This window comes from Hippoglossus stenolepis, chromosome 15 (assembly GCF_022539355.2).
Source record: "Hippoglossus stenolepis isolate QCI-W04-F060 chromosome 15, HSTE1.2, whole genome shotgun sequence".
Taxonomy (NCBI): Eukaryota; Metazoa; Chordata; class Actinopteri; order Pleuronectiformes; family Pleuronectidae; genus Hippoglossus; species Hippoglossus stenolepis.
Window position 1 is genome coordinate 15700472 of NC_061497.1, and position 20251 is coordinate 15720722.

General features: G+C 40.1%; 2 protein-coding genes across 3 annotated transcripts; one reads left to right on the forward strand and one right to left on the reverse strand.

Moving 5' to 3' along the window:
• Positions 1-2222: 2222 nt before the first annotated feature.
• LOC118121976 (cytokine receptor common subunit gamma-like) lies at positions 2223-6337 on the reverse strand. The gene is made up of 8 exons (XM_035178338.2): positions 6180-6337; positions 5395-5485; positions 4762-4931; positions 4426-4559; positions 4177-4342; positions 3592-3688; positions 3160-3220; positions 2223-2763 (listed from the first exon to the last, which is right to left on the reverse strand). The coding sequence occupies exons 1-8, from the start codon at positions 6265-6267 to the stop codon at positions 2524-2526; spliced, it is 1047 nt and encodes a 348-aa protein (XP_035034229.1). The 5' UTR covers positions 6268-6337; the 3' UTR covers positions 2223-2523.
• Positions 6338-7091: 754 nt separating this feature from the next.
• Positions 7092-20030, forward strand: LOC118122114 (sodium/hydrogen exchanger 6). Of its 2 annotated transcripts, XM_035178580.2 has the most exons (17): positions 7092-7464; positions 9150-9349; positions 9586-9663; positions 9859-9935; positions 10072-10184; positions 10508-10613; positions 11113-11241; positions 11964-12105; positions 12692-12797; positions 13336-13424; positions 14848-14961; positions 15341-15452; positions 15992-16145; positions 16240-16270; positions 16397-16485; positions 16744-16849; positions 17084-20030. In XM_035178580.2, exons 1-17 carry the CDS (start codon positions 7188-7190, stop codon positions 17405-17407), a joined length of 2247 nt encoding a protein of 748 aa, XP_035034471.1. In that variant the 5' UTR covers positions 7092-7187; the 3' UTR covers positions 17408-20030. The 2 variants fall into 2 exon arrangements, with proteins under 2 accessions (XP_035034471.1, XP_035034472.1); XM_035178581.2 differs by lacking the exon at positions 11113-11241 and having other exon boundaries at positions 7094-7464.
• Positions 20031-20251: the final 221 nt, after the last annotated feature.

Here is a 20251-nt window from a genome sequence, read left to right on the forward strand (position 1 = left end):
AATTGTTTTCTACCCACACTCTGATCTCTTGGCTTAGTTTGCGTCTAGTGACAGACAAAACAGCATTTATTTAATTTATAATTAAATCTACAATACAAATAAGTGCAAGACGTTATGGTCTGAAGATTTTCAGGGGCTGCTGTATAGCCTGTGTGTAGCATCATGGCCTTCTTGAACTAAAGTACAGAAAGTGGTTCTCTGATATTTATGTCGCGTACTTTGCCTGCTGCTCTCAGGTTGTCTTTGTGGGTTTTGTTTCCTGTGAACGGAAACTGTTACAGAAATAATGATTGAGAAGATACACCTGTGGAACAAATCATGTGGTGTTTTGTAGGGCTATATCAACACAATGAAGAATTGTTCAAATACTTTTAAATACCACATTTTCACAAATTTCCCAGGGAGTAATCAATCAATCAATCAAATATTATTTTTATAGCCCATATTCACAAATCACAATTTGTCTCATAGACTCAGAGTATGGCCATGCGCCATTGTTGTTGTTGTTGTTGTTGTTGTTGTTGTTGTTGTTGCAGGGAGGCGCCATAATGACCTCTACTCCTCCGTATTTAAAGGTGGAAAGGCGGGATCAAGGATTCACACATAAAGTAAAAAGTGTTAAAAAAGAAAGATTGGAGACTTTCTGTCTTTGATATTATTTTTACAATATTTATTATCCATTTAATACTCAGTGCTATCTGTGGAATTCAATGGCTAATGTGCAATGCATTCCAATGTATATATTCTGTTTCAATTGTATATATAATTTCTATTATATTTCTATTTTATACTTCCTTTGAGCTCATATTAGATTTACTTATTTATTACTTTTACCAATGTCTATTTTTTGACTATCCCTATTATTACTGCACAACAGTAAATCTCCCCATTGTGGGATGAAGAGAGGATAATTTTTATGTTTTCCATCCATCCATCCATCCATCCATCCATCCATCCATCCATCCATCCATCCATCTATCCATCCATCCATCCATCCATCCATCCATCCATCCATCCATCCATCCATCCATCCATCCATCCATCCATCCATCCATCCATCCATCCATCCATCCATCCATCCATCTATCCATCTATCGCATTTGTAACCTGCTTCTTTCATTTCAGCGTTCCCAAAAAATATCAATAAGAAAAAAAAAAATAACAAAGAACCGTGTTCCTGATTATTATTATCATTATTATTGTCATTATAATGATCTACCACCACGGTCGACAATGCACAGCTCTTTGTAACATTGTTAACAAAAGTGCTATGTAAACTATATAAATTATTATTATTATAATTATTATTATCATCAATACATCAATATATTATTGTTATGGATTGTGGTGAAAAAATAAGCATATTTAGGGAACTGTCATGAATGAGGTTGTGTAATGTGCTGCAGCTTAATTTTATGGGACCATTGAACTCTGGCAGAGGTTTGTGCTCCACTCAGTGCTCTTCTGGTTTCTGGTGACTAAAAAGAGTAAACAAGTGTAATGTGTGAGACAGCAGCCAAATTGATTTTATAGACTTGCCAATATCAAAGTTCTATGTGTGAGTTTTACCCGACAATTAACTCAAAGAGTTTATAAGTTTCCTCTAAAAACATTTATCAGGTGCCTTATCAGAGTAAAGTAATACGTAATAAGTGAGTTTACAGCAAATGGTGTTTGTAAAAAAATCTACATTGTGTTTCTTGCATCTACTTTCTATAATTTATCTGATTATTTTTCATAGTAAATAACAAAAGTAATCTAGATTGCCAATAAGGTATTTTGTCAAAAATGTATTTTGGATAATATATTTTGTCATGATCCAACTGCGTGAAACTAAAACTATATGTTACAAAGCAAACAGAAATGTATCTTGAACAAGCCATTTTCTCTCATAGACTGAAATGAACTTTCAGTCAACCACTGGAATAATATCAAAAATAAGATCCCAAATATTTAAAACTGGGTTCCAGAGTCTATAGAGCAGATAACATATTTCTGGTGCAGCAGAGATACCCGGGTATACATTTTGTTCCATTGTCTTACAAATGTTAAATATATGAAAAGTGTACATATATTTCATTAAATCTATCATGAAACATCCACAGATTATCTATCTTCAAAGATGCATATAAAGAAAAAATACCTGCGTGAAGCAAAAAGTAAGAGTTCATTGGTTTTACCATGTTATTAAACGATAAGTGTTGTGAAGAATGAAGTCCTGCTTTGCTTATATAGATTTTCGATGGGTCATTTTATTGCAGCTTCTTCTTAAGACCATGTCTCTCCTGACAAAGTTACATTCAAAAATAGTGAAGCTGGGTTTTTGCATCTTGTGGTTGGACTCCGTACACACTAAATAATTTAGATTTAATTGTTTGCCTTTAAGTGTTTCAATATACTATGATATCATCTGACAAGGAGAATTTAAAGAGCATACATCATGTATTCTTAGATGTGTCTGTCAGTATAAGAATTTCCTGATCGAAAAGTCACGGCAAACCCCGACCCTGACTGAGAGGCCTCCTACACAGAGACCTGCTCCTCCTCCTGAGAGGAGAGAAGACCTGCGGAGGTGGAAAGGTCGTCTGCATTGTTCACAGCGATGGAGACGGAGCAATCGGTTTGGTCAGTGGTGACGGAGCAGGTGGAGCCATCAGAGCTGTCGCTGTCGGACTCAGAGACGTGGCAGTACTCCCGGACAGGACAGGCGTGCTCGTTGTAGCTCAAATTCCCCTTCAGGCCTTTGGAGAATTGAGGCCAATCCTTTAGGAAAGATAAAAAGTGAAGATGTTTGACCTGTTTTACGATCAATTCACTGTCAAATGGTGACATAAAAAACATTTTCCATTTTGTCCCCATGTGGTCTTAACTGGTGGTTTTAAATGTCTAGTTTTTAAAATATCTGTTGGAAATGTTGACGTGTAATTTGGTAACAAACTTTCATATTCCTGCCTTGGATGAGTTGTAATTACGTTTTGTGACCTTGTGACATCATTAGGTCAAAACATAAATTTGCCCATCTTGACCAGTGAAATTCGCTAAACTAAGATGTAGAAAAAGTCGTAAACCTTCTAACGAGTTCAGTCTCCAGTGGCCACTAGCATATCTGTAGACATTTAGTCTGGGAGAGGTATCAGCTGCTGGGTGCTGTATACTCACCTCAATGTCGTAAAGGACCAGGGATGGCTTTGGAATTACAGGGATTGGGATGATTCGGAGCCTGTATGGGAGGTAAACACATTCTTACTCCCACATGATCAATCAACAACAGAACCACCTCGCTACAGCAGCTCCTTCCCCCAATCGCTACTGCACAGACTTTGAATAAGCAAGATCGTGGCATTTGTATGCAGAGTATTTAGGCTTCATTTCTGGACAGTGGGAGGAACTGGAGACACATGTCAGGCTTTATATATACGGTCTATGGCTTGGATCACCACATATGGCTGCAGAGGGCACTGTTGCTCAGTCAAAGTTACATAATGTTGCTTTAAACAATTTACTGCAAAATAAACTGAGGAAGCAAGTACACATTATGAACACACTGCAATAATCGACCACTATTTATACATGACATATGGGCCAATCCACCTTTCATTGGGCACCAACATCACGACAAACAGGATGAGAACAACAGCAGCGACCACATAAAGCAGTGGAGTCCACGTAGACACATCTGCATTGGTGTCTAGGAGGGAGAGAGGGGGACAGATTCTTTTCAATCATATATCATCAGTGTTTCGTGCACATTTGGAGCAGCAAATGCATCGTTAAAGCCACGTTTGATGTGCACTCAGGTAAAAATGGAGACAGAACTTTATGGACAATGTTCAATTTGCAGGGTCAAATAACTGAGTACATATTTTCTTTTAAATAAGGATTTTACTGCTTTATGGCTCATACATCAAATACTTTGCATAGGCCTAGGATGAATATTACTGGGTTTTCAGTTATATTTCTGGCTTTGAATCTGGCTTTTATTTGCCAAACTGTGTTGTGTCAGGAAACCAACAAAGAAGTGTGCATCCCTTCACAGATTGTTTTCAACGTGGCGAAGCCACGTGTTGCCATTCATCAGAAGATCTTTCCTCTTTTCCATTTACCACTGTATCTCACTCCGTTCAAACTATTTTTACATATCTACTCAATTCTAGTACAAACCCAGTTTTAGTTTACCTATGCTGTTGTTGGATCCCCAGACTGCAGGCTCACTCCAGCTACTCCAGTTAGAAGACTCTCCGCAGTCTTTCCCCACTCTGCTCTTCACTTGCAGCTCATACCTGGAACTGCTGGAAGGCAAGTTGATGCAGTATTTCTGAGTCCCAATACTGACCAGAGAATTCTGTGGAGATGAAGCAGAAAGATTGGAAGTGAGAAAAAAAATGTAAACAAAGAATGATAAACAATATGATTTTGTGTTCATACCTCCCAATTCTTGTCGTTGACCCTGAAGCGAACTTCACTCGCCGCACAATGCGCAGCAGTCTGGTTCCAGTAAAACCACAGGTTATAGTCCGAGCCATTCTTGACAGTCAGGTTGATTGGTGGATATAACAGCACTGGAGACAAGACAGACCACTCAGTGACAGAGAATACTTCTTGTATTAGGAGAAGAGAATAAGCCAGATCTGGGAATTGTTTTTTGTTCCATGTTTAAAAATTATAAATCCAACTTATTTCACTGATGCACCAGTGGGTGTAAATATCTCTCATTGAATTTTTAATCACAGTGTTATGTTGCACCCCAGTTAATAAACACACCTCTTTGTTTCAGTTGATGCTCCTTCTCGCATGTCTTGTTGCCGTGTGACAGTCGTGTGTGAAACGTGAGGAACCTTCTGGTTAACAGCTCGTCGTAGGGTTGGATACATCCAGTGTTCATGCTGTTCTCGGACACATAGGTGGTGCAGTTCTTTTTGTCACTCTGGAACCTGTGTAGAAATCCCTGTTTATTCATTCACACTCAAAGCAAAGTATACAGCTATGTCAACTGTAATAAGAATATTGTACATAGGGATTATTTCAATGCAATATTAAATCCAATCAGTCCCGGGCTTGTACTTTTCTAGGTGATGTTTTCGTCTGTAATCTGCCTTTGTCACAGCAGACATTTTTACATGTCATCGAATGAGCTAAATGGAATTCAGCCGTTATTTATTTTGTTAGTCATACCTGTTATTTCCCTGCTGTGAGATGTCTGCAGTGAAAATGGGCCTGTTTGCTGCATTTAGATATCGTATCAGGCTTTCTATTCATCAAACCTTTAAGAGTTATGCAATATGTCATGGTTCGAGATTTGGAGTAAAAAAAGTTAAAATTTCACTTTTACTCATTTGATAAATTCAGATGACTTAAAAAGAGATTTGTTACTGTAACTGTCACCACATTACGAACCAACTGTAGAAGGTGTAATTGACGTCTGGGGTCCCTTGTTTATTCCAGGAACAGTTGACATGTTCCAGATGAATCACCCAACAGTCCACATCTGTCAGAGACACACAAGAGGTTGATAACAATAGAAAAGTTGTATTAAGGCAGCAGAATAAACATCATTAGGGCTACTTTTGTGTAACCTACACAAGCAGACTAATGCCTGACACACACACAGCACGCATGCACACACACGCACGCACGCACGCACACACACACACACACACACACACACACACACACACACACACACACACACACACACACACACACACTGAGGAAATGGCAGTAAAACGACGACAAGGGGAATTCATGCATCATCAAGGAAGTAACTTTGTACCTCAAACTTATTTAACCTATTTTGTCAGTTGTTATTGATCAAGTTACTAATGTTTTACATTGACATTGATTAATTGGTTTATTAAAGCGTAATCCTATTTCCAGGGCAGTTGTGCTTTTTCCATTTGTTGTCTTGAGTCTACGCTAAGGAAAATGATCAGAAAATAGTTCAAATCAATCATGTTCACTGTTTTTCAAGATTTTGATTTATGATAGAATTTTAACTGACATTGTAGATATCAACAAATACAGCAGTCTGACATTGTCATCTTGGAAGATATCATTAGAATGCCTCAAGCAAACGGAATAACCTCTCGCACATGTCTAAAAAGACTAAAACAGTTATTATTACTGTCACAACATGCCTATAATCTATAAATTAAAGTTTATTTGTCTTCAAATGTTCTTACCAGGTGGTTCTTTGGAAAATACGTGTCCAGACAGACAGAGAAGTAGGAGCAGTCTAGTCGCCATCGTGTGTAACACAAACAGGATCATCGTAGGTCTACTTCTACATCAGAGTATCGCTGCATCGAATGATGTATTTCTGCCTCTGATGCTCTACGCTTGACTTTTGTGGCTTTTGTTTCCTGTCAGGAAACTGTTAACGTATTAGTTGACAGATCAAGATGATATATCTATAGTTAGGCCTCATGCTGTGTGGATTTAATGTCAAATAACTCACAAGTCTGACATCCAAAATGTATTATCCATTTGACTCTGTCTTATCTGTGGAATTCAATGGCTAATGTGCAATGCATTCCAATGTATATATTCTGTTTCAATTGTATATATAATTTCTATTATATTTCTATTTTATACTTCCTTTATACTTCTATTTTTTGACTATCCCTATTATTACTATTATTATTTGTATTATTATTATTCACCACCACGGTCGACAATACATAGTTCTTTGTAACATTGTTAAGAAAAGTGCTTTATAAAGTATTATTATCATAATTATTATTATCATCAACATATCAATATATTATTGTTATGGATTGTGATGGAAAAATAAGCATAATTAGGGAACTGATATCAATGAGGTTGTGTAATGTGGTGCAGCTTAATTTAATGGGACCATTGAACTCTGGCAGAGGTTTGTGCTCCACTCGGTGCTGTTCTGGTTTCCATTGGATCTCGTTGCACAATCGCGAGTTGAGTAATTTCTTCAAACCTCAACCTTTAACCCTTCAAACACTGGGAAACATCTGCGTTTGCACTGAAAAGACCCCCTTTCCCCCCAAAAAAGACTTTTACTTTGAAGGGGCGGAAGTCGCGGTGTTTTGATAGCGGGCTGCGGAAGGAGCTGTCATCCGCTGTCGCTTTCTCCTCTCTCCCCCCCACCCCCCAGTCAACACACAACCGCGACGGGAATCGAACGGCAAATGTGAGCGGCTCACAGAGGAGCCACGATGGGAACCGCACCGAGACCTTTCCCTGGTGTCGAGCCGCTGAAGACGCTCCTGCTGGCGCCGTTCGTGCTGACGTTCGTGTTGGTCGGCGTCCAGGGCGAGAGCCATGCGATGGACAACGTCGCGACGGAGCGGATGGCGGAGGAGAGCCACCGCCAGGACAGCGCCAATCTCCTCATATTCATAATGCTCTTAACGCTCACCATCCTCACCATATGGCTGTTCAAGCACCGCAGGTTCCGGTTCCTGCACGAAACCGGGCTCGCCATGATCTACGGTAGGACGGCTAACGGCGGCTAGCTACCGCTGCCGCCAATCGCGCACGTTAACTTAGCGTAAACATTAGCCGCCGTTAGCTCCTCGCTGGCTGCCCCTGAGGTGACACTGCCCATGAGCACAGAGCAAAACATCGTGATTCATTTTACAGACTGAATGAGTGAAAGTTAGGGGTTTGAAACTCGTCTTTAAAGGTTCAGTGTGTAAGATTTAGGTGAACGGGATATACATTGAATCTAAAATAATCCTAGGGATGTCTTCACTAGTGTGTTTCATCTAAATTTTGCGAATTTGTTTTATTTACCCTAGAATGGGCTTTTTACATTTAAATACCTTTATATATACATTGGGAGCGGGTCCTCTCTATAGAGGCCGCCATGTTTTTTTTTTTTACAGTAGCCCAGACTGGACAAACTAAACACCTTTTGAGATTTTATTTATGACAACTGAAGGCTACCACAGGTTCTTATTCATGTTTGGAAGGGGAGGGGTGAGGTGAGGGGTGTTCAGCTGCAACATGCAACTTCACCACTAGATGTCACTAAATTCTATACGCGGAACCTTTAAACACAGCAAAACATTTTCTACATGAGAGGCAGCTCAATGATGTCTTATACCTCCTCAATGTGCTGTACAAAGCATAACGTTAGCTCAACAGGCCAATTTTCATCTGTTTCATCCCTGGCCAGTTTTTAAAATTGCAACCTAAAATTAAAATAGAATGACTTGTTATAGTCAACACATATACGCGATATATACAGACTAATATTCAGACAGGTGCAATGCCCAACAAGAATTAACAACACAACATATGAGACAAAGCATATATATACTGAACTTTTGATATTGGCATCTCTGCTGGACATCTGCAACCGGCGGTGCGCCTCCTAGAAGAGATAAAGGATCCCTCTCATCCCTCTCCCAGTCGGGTGATCAGAGTGTTAAATCTAAACAGAAAGACGAAGCTGCTGAGCTCTGCCATTTTACTGATCTTTTATTTTCTTGTACATATTTATTCAATTGTGTTGCACTGAAATGTCTCTTTAATTTTCTCCGTGTGAAACGCTATTTTCATTTTTTACACACCTACATAAAAATGACCATCAAAGGAATCTATCCATTGCCCAGCTGTTATAAATGTTTCCCCTCCTTAATAAATAGTAGTAAGGATAAGGTTTTGTTGATTACAGCTGATGTGAATGGGGATGGCCTCACAGCAAGAAGGTTTCAGGTTCGAATCCCGGTTCGGCAGTAGTGTTTCTCTGTGTCCGAGTGGGTTGTCCCTAAGTACTGCGGCTTCCTCCCACAGTCCAAAGACATGCAGATTGGGGCTAGGTTAATTGGAGACTCTAAATTGTCTATAGATGTAACTATGAGTGTGAATGATTGTTGGCGACCTGTCCAGGGTGTACCCAGCCCCCGAGTTAAATCGTCAGACGCCTGCACCTTCATTTATTTTCCGGATGCAGTGAGAAGTTGCTATCATGAATCCATTAATTAAATTGGCCCATTAGTTTTTAAAAAAAAATAGAGATCAATCTAATTTAAGTATGCAGCTCACTCACATAATTCAAAGCAGGGTTTTAAAATAGATTCTATTCTATTCAGCTGCTTACCAGATACTTACTCATGTTCCTTAGTCTAATTGCTTTGCCCTCACTCCCTCTCTCCTCCTCCCTCCCAAAGGTGTGTTGGTGGGTGTGATCCTGCGGTTCGGCGTCCACGTGCCCCAGAGCATGAACGACACGGTCCTCAGCTGTGCCGTCAACGCCAGCCCCGCCACTCTGTTGGTCAATGTCAGTGGGCGATTCTACGAATACACCCTGAAGGGGGAAGTCAGCCGCAGCAAAGGTCACCAAGTGCAGGATGACGAGATGCTGAGAAAGGCAAGGAAGCAAACGAGGTCGCCGACTGAAAATATGTCTTATGGAGTGACAGTAACTGTTTCAGAAGAAAACTTATAAATTCTGTGATTACATACAATTGAGTTTTGTCTCACTTAACTTAAACATAAAGTGTGTTACCTGAACCTTTAGAGGAGATCAGCTCACATACACTTAATTCCACTAGAGAAATCAGGTTTTAAATTAAGTTGCTTCTTCTTATAACCTTTTGTCTTCAGGTGACCTTTGATCCAGAAGTGTTTTTCAACATTTTGCTGCCGCCCATCATCTTCCACGCTGGTTACAGTCTGAAAAGGGTAAGAGAGTCAAAAGAGTTTATAAAACTCCCTTTGTGGAAATTACATATATTACAACAATGAACATTTTTATTATTTTGGGTGTGATTCTTCGTGCATTTTATATTATTTAGATATTTATCTAGATATTTCTAACTTAACAACCAGCACTAGACAGCGTCTGTTTTACTAAACCTGTGTCTTTGTCTGTTTCAGAGACATTTTTTCAGAAACATCGGCTCCATCCTGGCCTATGCTTTCGTGGGAACAGTTATATCGTGCTTTGTTATCGGGTAAGTCGTTCAGATGTCTCTGAAATCATCTCAGAAACGGTCATGTTTTGTTTCTACCATTATACCTTACATTCAGACTTAAATACAGAAGATTTTGCCTCATTTGTCTCTTGACATTTCTTTCTTTCCTCCCTAGGTTGATCATGTATGGCTTTGTGTCCTTCATGAAAGTTGTGGGACAGCTAGGGGGAGATTTTTTCTTTACTGACTGTCTCTTCTTCGGGGCCATCGTTTCAGCAACAGACCCAGGTATGTTCTGTCATATTTGCTTTCAGTGTCCACATGTCTAGAGAGACTGACACTTGCATACCTTCGCCAAAGGGCCCATCTCACAGTGTTAAAGAAAGTGATAGAAAATTCCTGGATAACCCCTTTGTGCGGATCCTCACCAAAATTCAATGAGTTCTTACTCGTTCCCTTCTGTAGTTTTTGCTGCTGAATACTTGGGGAAGTTAACAAGAATGGAGGCAGCTCAGGCTTTCTGCTTTATATGATAATACTTGTTTGAAGACTTCCCTTGGTCCTGTTGTTCAATAAATATTCACATGATATTTTTTTCCTCTGTATTTCAGTGACAGTGCTGGCTATCTTCAATGAGCTCAAGGTAGACGTGGACCTGTATGCTTTACTGTTTGGGGAGAGTGTCCTCAACGATGCTGTGGCCATCGTCCTCTCTTCGTGAGCTCTGATTTCATGCTACAGAAATATCCACTCACAGCATTATGTATTTCCCACTGTAATTACACCAAAGTAACAGTAGTTCCACATTAAACGACAGGTTCACATTTGATATCATGGCTCCATCCCCTGATTGCTCCAAACGTGTAAGATGGCAACGTTTGTACCAGGGATATTTTATCTTAATTTTTGGATATTGGGAAGAGGAGGAGATATGTCTTCCATCTTTATATACAGTCTATTGGTGGCCCCAGCAATAACAACTTTTAAATGTGCACAGGAGCATGTGAGTATTGTGTTAAGACAAATTTGAAAAAAATGTGAACCTGTCCTTTAATCCAACTTCTGTGTTGCTGACCTGCACTGTAAACAGTCTTTATTGTACATTGCACATGAATGTGACACTAATCATACTAACCATCAATCCCTGTCATTTCACTGCTTGTCCCCCCTTCACCCACTCGTGTCATTCATCGCCTGCCTGTACGTATGTCTGCAGTGTTCTCCTCCGCTTGGAGAAACAGGGTAGGCAGGGCGCTGAGGCCATTCACTCCTCAGGAGACGATGGCCCAGTCTGGCCCGAGGGGGCGGAGGAATGGCTGGGAGAAAACCAGACATTGAGCCCCCGGTGGGTGGGTGGGTTGGTTGGCTAGAGGGATATTTTGCATGGTTGTAGTGCTAGAACCTGATCATCTGCATCTGCATTCAATGTAATGCAAATCTTTTGTTTGGAGAGAAGCCTTAGGATGATCAGTTCCCTGCCCTTACCCCCTCCATCCCTATTTATATCCATTCCTTGTATAATTTTTCCTTTTTCTTTATGCTCAACAGAACCAGAAAATACTTTTTAATTAATGCCTTGATTTGTGTGTTTATTACTGCTGGTTTATTAGTGCTAGTGTTTTGCTTTGTTGGTCTTTAGGCCATTTGGATGCCCCATAAAGGTGTAGCACCTGAATTGGTTGTTTCCTTACTTATTTGCACTTTAGTTGCATATAAACCAAATAAAGTTCCAGGATCCAGTTAGAATTGGGCATGCAAGACCACAACCTCCCACCCTGTTGTAACTGTGAAACCCAACTCCAGACTATGTGTGTTAAATCTTTGTGACTGTTTTTCAGTGGAAAACAAAATCCCCTAAATTTACAGAAAGTCCGATTTGGGTCGCTGCAGCTTTAATTTGATGCTTGACTGTAACATCTTGAAATTCTCAAGGATTTCTCTGTGTGTCGTTCTCTGAGCATGTGCAAAGCATTTGACCACTTCCTGGATTCTCAGTAATTGCTTATTTCCTTTTTTCATGTAAATGTTTTTATTATCTCTGTGTACTCGTGTCTATCTGCCCTTTAGCTCCATTGTGGCGTACCAGCCGACCGGAGACAACAGCCACAGCTTTGAGGCCATGGCCCTGCTGAAGTCTTTTGGCATCTTCCTCGGTGTCTTCAGCGGATCCTTTGCTCTCGGTGTGGCCACTGGAGTCATGACGGCCCTCATATCCTCTGACCTGTTTCCTAGTGTTACATAGTCCATCCACTCATTATCTATGCAGTTCATCCTTTGAGGGTTGCTAGAGCCAATCCCAGCTGACATTTTGCGAGAGGCAGGGTAGTTCCTGGACAAGTCCATCACAGGGTTGACAAATGGGACCAACAACCATTCACACTCACATTCACACCTATAGGCAATTCACAGTCACCAAAGCCGAACATGCCTGTTATGTAATGGTGAATTATAATATTAATATATATATTCACAGATATGCAAATGAAACAACCGGCTACAACACACATTTGTTTGAGATTACTACAGTTACTCTACTTCTAACTCAAGATTATTCCAACTGGTAGTTTGCCAATTTTAATTCATATTCAACTTGAGATAAGAAAAGCCTGTATGAACTGTATCCATCCATCATAGAAGAGTAGTTTTTTATTACTTCAGATGGAATTTCTTTATTCCATTTGTTCTTGAATCTTTTATTTTGTTCCCATGTATTCACCTCTGTATTTTAATATTGTCATGTTATTGTCTTGGATGTGCCAGTTCTTGTTTCGTCCTTGACTTTCAGTTTTGATCACGTGACCAAGTTCACTAAGTTGAGAGACTTCCCCCTGTTGGAGACGGCTCTTTTTTTCCTCATGTCCTGGAGCACGTTCCTGTTGGCCGAGGCCTGCGGCTTCACAGGTACACCTGCACGACTCACCGACCACTAACTGCAAGTTCAACAGTCTGATTCACACAACAATATAATTTACCTCTAGTGACACTCTGGCCATTTCAATGGAAGAGCTGGGTAGAAGAACCAAAGACATTTGAGTCAAGTTTTACTCAAATAGGATTTTATCAGATTCAACCTACTTTTGAGTTTTTTTCTACTTAGTAAAACCTGCACAGTTACCGTTCATCAAGCAATAATTCACACCAGGATGTCTGAAATCATCAAACCATCTGGAAAACCCCTCAGGCCACTCGATGTACGTGTGAGGGACTTTTTTAAGTTAGATGCGCTCGTCTTTTAAACCACAAGATGAGCCAAGAACTTTGTTTATCTGTTCATACATTTAGTTTTTACCATTTTCATTTTCTTAATGAAAAAGGCTAAAGGAATATTTTCATCTTTATTTTCACAGATTTTATTAAATGCTTTCGACCCCCGATACTTGAGTATAATTTGTTGTGGTTTTAATTTAACTGTAATCTGTGTATCTTTGTTTTAATTCAGGTGTAGTCGCTGTGCTGTTCTGTGGGATCACTCAGGCTCACTACACCTACAACAATCTGTCCCCTGATTCTCAGGACAGGACCAAACAGGTGAAATGCGATCACACTTATCACGTCCCATTGAGTCTACTATCTTTACACAGCTTTAATCATTGCTAGTCTGCTAATAGCTGTACTGGAGGTTATTTTTTATTTCCATTTGAAAATCTAATGCAGACTAGTTGCAGAATTTAAGAAAAATGAGAAAACAAAAAATCCCATAGAAATTTCCTGAAAAGAGTACGAGAAGTTTCTGAAAATGATGAGAAATCTACAAACTGCTGTCATTAATCACTAAAGCCACAGAGCTGATTGAATTGACGGCTTCGGGTCCATGTGGGTGTCATGTGGGTACACCAGACCATAAGGGGTCTGGAACTGGAATAAACCCGTGAACGTCTTTATCAATAGCAGCAGTGAGACTGAGGAGGAGAACCAAGACGCCTCCCTGAACATCTAGTGATTCTCAGATAAAAGACAAAACTGTGAAATTCATTTTTTGTGCCTTTTTTAGAGCCAGACTGAGATGTTTTCTGTTCCAGATAATTTGTGTTGAAATAGTCAGCTGCCTGGAGTCACACTATGTTCTCAGTTGTTTTCAGGACATTAAGGGGATAGTTCAGCGAAAAAAAGGAGAAGTGAGAAAGGAAAATTCCCTCATTATCTACTCTCCACTATGCCGATGGAGGGGTGGGTGAAGTGGTTGAGTCCACAAAACACTTCTGGAGTTTCAGGGGTAAACGGCGTTGCAGCAGAATCCAACACAATTGGAAAAACATAACATGCCTCCATACTGCTCGTGTGGTGTCATTCAAGTGTACGCAATTCCTGTCATTTGAAACGATGTCCGTGTTTTAAGCCAAAAAGTTCACTGGAAGTGGCTAAGCTAGCGGACGCAGCCCTACGATGGTGTGTCCGAGGGTCCCTGAATGCACCTCGTAGGAAGATATCAGTGGACATTTAGGCCTAAAACATAGTGTAAATCACAACGTTTCGAGTCGAAGATGAATGTCGGGGCTTGCGGACACTTGGATGACTCCACACGAGCAGTATGGAGGCATTTTGCGTTTTTTCTGTTTTATTACGTCTGAAGTGTGGGTCACCATTGACTTCAATTCTTTAATTAAGAAGGAATCCTTCTCACAGTTGGTCACTTGCTCTAACTTTATTTAGATAAAAAAAATGTTTACAACTTTTCTGGCTCCTTTTAAGTAACAATTTAGAATTCATGGTGTGCAAGAACATTTCTGTAGTTTTTAATGCCAAAATCAACGGTGCAAATCAGCTACTAAATGTTTAATGAATCTGATTAATCTACATTTTGCACTCATGAGTCATCTGATCAGCCAAGTGAAAGAATGCTTATGAGAACCCTTCACCAGTGTTGTCTCACATCCAAAGTGACATGAATGCAACGTTTCACTTTTCATCCTGTTTGGTTTCAGTGTATTTGTTCTGCCTCTTCCCCCGTCAGTTGTTTGAGCTGCTGAACTTCCTGGCAGAGAACTTCATCTTCTCCTACATGGGCCTGACTCTCTTCTCCTTCCAGTCACATGTCTTCAACCCTTTGTTCATCATTGGAGCTTTTGTATCCTTTTCCTCTGCCTGGGGAGCAGTGTTGTTCCACCTAACCTCTGGTTGTTGTTTTAGGCCAGTAAATGATCAGGCTGTTATTTTTAACATGTTCATTTGCTAAATCTGCCTGGATTGGATCCAATAAATTTCTGAAAATATGTCATGAAACTAATGCCATCAATTCTCCCATTGATACTATTACTAGTGATTGACAAAGCAGTATATTCATATAGTATGTATATATACAGGATATTAAAGTATACTTTGTGATAGCACAAGCAGAATGAAAGTGAGACTTTCCGTTGTGCCATCAACCCACGATTATGTTCCATTCCAGCACTGCATTATTACTTCACTGTGTTGTGTGTCCTTGACCTTCTCGCGTGGTGTAGGTGGCCGTGTTTCTGGGCAGAGCAGCAAACATCTACCCTTTGTCCTTCCTGCTCAACTTCGGCCGCAAGAACAAGATCGGCTCCAACTTTCAGCACGCCATGATGTTTGCAGGTTTGTTACGTGGGACCTGGTTCCATGGAAAATACACTGTCGACGAAGGTTTAAAAAGATTAGATAATGAGATGCTAACTTTTCTAGATCAACAAGACTCCTACTCACATAGTATTGTTATGAATAATGGTCCCTACGCCAGCTGACATTTACTGTTGAACAGGTTGATAATAAAAATCCCCTTCATGTAAGTAATGCTTCTACAACCGTCAAAGAACACAAGTCTGAACAGCTGCACCAAAATTAAAAAATACATAGAAAAAATGGCAAACTCCAGTCTCCATCAGCTTATATTTCACAGATGCCCATTTCACGTTAATGCAACTTCTATTCCTTAGTCTTGTGGTGTGAGTCCAGGACGTCCTGTGTCTCAGAGGGAAAGTGTATGGTGATAGATGCTTATATGATCGTCACTTAGAGGAAAAAACACCCACATCAGCAGAAAATGCAGAATTTAGAAAATATTAGTGACAGAAGTTCATCATTTTGTTGAAACATTCACACACTCTTAAATTCTCATACTGTCTTGTCTCCTTCAGGTCTGCGCGGGGCGATGACCTTTGCTCTCTCCATCCGAGACACGGCGACGTACGCTCGTCAGATGATGTTTTCAACCACCCTCCTAATCGTCTTCTTCACCGTGTGGATCTGCGGCGGGGGCACCACGCCCATGCTGTCCTTCATGAGCATACCGTGAGGCCTTTCAGCAGCTCCTGTCTGTTCACGGGTTTCATCCGCTCTTAACGTTTTTCTGTCAAAATCATGTTTGCTACCTTTTCTCTTCCAGGGTGGGTGTGGACTCTGATCAAGACAACTCTGTAAGTAATCACCGCGGATTAAAATCTCACTTTTTATGTCATTTATAAATTCTTCTTTTGGTTGCATTGTCAAGTTGCTAACCTTATGTCAAATACGAAAATAAATGTGTATGTTCTGCTTGTCAGAGTTCTGCGGTGTTGGATGGGTCGCAGCGGAGGAACACTAAACACGAGAGTGCGTGGCCGTTCAGGATCTGGTATAACTTCGACCGAAAGTATCCTTTGGGCCACATCTTATTTTACATCTTGTTCTCAGTACTGTAGATGCTGAATTCAGCTTTGAACAGCAGAGGGTGCTCTTTACAAACTTAAAGAAATAAGCAGTAGTAACTTGATCTTTCTGTTCAGGAGTGTAAGCTTGCAGAGTGTTTTACCAGCTGCAAACGCGACAGAGAGTTGATAAACTCATTAGGTTGTTTAATTGATAGTAAGTGTGTTTGAATTGTTAAGTCCTTGACAGGCTTGTTCCCCAGCTACCTGAAACCCCTCCTGACGCACAGCGGACCTCCTCTCACTGCTACGATGCCGGCTTGTTGTGGCCCATTGGCCCGATGCCTCACCAGCCCACAGGCCTATGAGGTTGGAACATAAAACACAATTTATTACAGTCTATACACGTCCAATTCATGAGTTTATTTACTAATTATTTCCCCACATTTAGGATGAAACTTAAATTATACTGGTGTTAAAGTTGAATAAGTGGGAATAAGATTTGGATTGTGATTTTACTCAAAGTAGAGTTTTCTTGGCAGTTCTTCTCGCATCTTCATCTTTTCCTTCCCTCCCTCTTCTTTTCCCTTCTCCACGCACCAGAATGAAGGTCAACTGCATGACGATGACTCTGACTTCATCCTAAACGACGCCAGTGTGAGCTCCATGTACGCCGATGTTACCATCAGCACCGACGCATCCGGATCCCGCACCATCAACCGCAATCGCTCCTCCACCACCAGCACAGGGTGCGGCCCGTATGACGAAGGCCTGGACCACGATCTCTCCCTGGCGGAACACGAGGTGCCGATCAGAGGCACCCGTCTGGTTCTGCCGATGGACGACCCAGTGGATCCCCCGACCACGGTCACGCTGCCCCCGCCGCCCTCCCCGCCGCGCTCCGACCCTCGCAGGCACAGACTGTAAGACATGCAGTGTCAGGATCCGTAAAACCCCCAAAGCATCTAAACTTATTTTCTCAAGAAGAGAAAATCTGTTGTTTTATTTTTGATTTTCAATTTAAACTGTTTTTGTTTCATGTTGATCCAGACCTCCTCCCTTGTCTCTTGCTTCGTGACAAACTTGAGATGCGTTTTATTTAACTCTTGAATGTGAATGCACTATACGTAAAGTAAGGTACTGTAAATTAAAATCACCTCAAGACTATTGGCTACCTAAATACAACGCAAGATGCACATTTAGCTAATGTTTCAGGAGGCAAAAAAAAAAAAATGGGGCGGTAGTATTTGCTCCCGAGTGTGTACTACTGTGACATTGTGCTTTTATCTGTGCTCTCTCAAAGCTCCGATCATCCTCTGGCTGTGTGCAGTGATCCCTCAAACAGTTTCATATGCAGTTTGCCCCATTTCTCTGTGGTGATTTTGCTCCTGACAAAAGATCCTGTATCTGTTTTAGCTTCTGTCAGGTATTTGTATGATGATGCAATGTTCACAGGTACGCTGAAATTTTGCTCTCGTGGCACTTACTAACATTCAGTGTTGTTATGGAGCATTTTACTCACATTGCTCGTGTATCTCAAGCCTAGTTAATGTGACCTGGAGCTCTCTTTCCCTGCGTCCTGTATGTTTGCCTCTCGTCAGAGAGATGAAACCGGGGATTTTGATTGGCCAAAGAGGGAGCAATGAGACAAGGACATTGGGATCTGTGATGGGAGGAGGGGTGTTCTTAAAAGATATTTCCTAAAGATTACAGGTAAATTAGATGTGCATTGATTAGCCACTTAATCGATTAGTCGATTGACAGAAACTTAAATGGAAACTATTTCAACATTGCAGTAATTCGATCACTTATCTTTTCTCTTAATCGTAATTTGTTAAGCAAAAAAATACAACCGTCTGATTTCAGCTTCTCAAATATGAGAATTTGTTCTTTTCTTTATGACACAACATTTAACAGTTTCGGACTGTTTCCCTGGGAGAAATTATAAATGGCATTTTCCCTATTTTTTACAGCATGAATCCTCATAGAATAAACATAGAATTGATTATTCAAGAAAAATGATTATCAGTTGAATGAAAATAATCTTAAATTGCAGCCCTAAGCTACCATAGATTCCATAAGGCCCCAAAAATAATGTTGCTGCTTCCGTAACGGTGTCCAGGAGCATCTTAAGACCTGCCCGCCTCTTCTCTTCAGTCAGTCTTTTTATTTATAAATGATTTATGTAGTTTATTTATTTATTTATGATTTATGTTTTTAAGTGTGACAGTGTGAAAACTCGTTTTTTTCCCCTAAGAAAAGCTCTCTGACTGAAGGTACGTTGTAAAGCAGGGAAGTGATGGAGGCAGACGTTCATTCTTTGCCGTCCTCTACGTTGTGTTCATGTTTGAAACAAATGTCAAACTGTAGCAAACGCTTCTACTTGATACTTGGAAACTAGAGCTTCCCTGTTTGTGTGTGTGGCAAATCTGGCCAAAGTTATTGATGTGATAACCAGGGCTAATTTCTGTTTCTTGTTTTTCTGTTGTCATCTGGTTTAATTGTAGAGAGAAAAAAAAGTTAACTGCGGCGTCTTTGTGATGTGGTATCATCAAAGATGACTCTTGAGGGCTGGCTGAACTGTTTTGAATTAAAGTGCCTATTCAGAAATTCAATTTACCTGATGTAGATTTGTATATATTTGATTTGCTAATGTGCAGTAATATAATCTCTTTTTGGTTTTTATATGACTCTATAGTTCCTTTGTCAGACATTGTTTTCCCAGTATAATAAGTTAACTGCCATTTTACTTTTTGTTCTTGAAGCCCTAAAGAGTGCAAACTAAAATATTGAATTTGCATTAATGCAAAAATAACACTTCATATTTTGTCAGGTATAATTTTGCGAACTGAACTTGTGTTTATTTGTGGAAACTGGATTCTCAAAAGAGTTGATGTGGCTTGAGTCATTAGGAGCTGAATTTAAATTTGAAGGGAGAGATTCTCATTCACAGGATGATTGTTTGTCCGTTTTGGACGTTTTTTGGCAACTGAGCTTGTCCATTCTATTCTCACCTAAGTGAGAGATATGTCTACGCTGAGCAGGCCCGACTAACACAGCAAGGCTGACTTTTACGACCTGGGAAGGAATAAAATCCTGGTCAGAATCACATGTTTACTTTAATTATGTAACACTTTTAGTTCATCTTCAAGCAGTGATCTTTATTTGATGGGTTGTTTTCAGTTCATTTACCTTTTGATTTCATGCTTATATTTGAACCATAAAAACAAACTTGGTTTATGTGGACATTTTTAAGTTAAATCTTACAATAGCAGCCACAACTAAAACAAAAAAAATCTGAAAATGTTACACTTTATTTCTACTGATTGCAAAACTGTTTGACAGATGTATTTGTGAATACTACACCTGCAATAGGTCTATATGTAAATGTTTTTTTAAATGTGAAGTTACGTTGAGGGGAAAAAAGTTCATCTCTGATTGAGTAGATTTTTCCCTGTGTTGTTCCGAAGTTATTAACGGTGTGTCCTCAGACATCCTGCGAGTGTACAGGAAGTAAATAAAAACTCTGTTCAATAAAAAATGATCGCGCCTTCGCTCGTTTTTTTTTAACAAAGGGAACACATATCTATCATAGCCTGTGTATGAAGATGGTCGACGTATTGTGGATGTGGATGCTGTCTGAACTGCCAATAATTACGTTTCACTCCTACTTATACAGCATAGAATATCTAATAGAAATCAAACTTACTGGATAAGGAAAACTTGGACATAAGAACTACCAAACATGAGAAAAAAACCTCTTTGCAAATA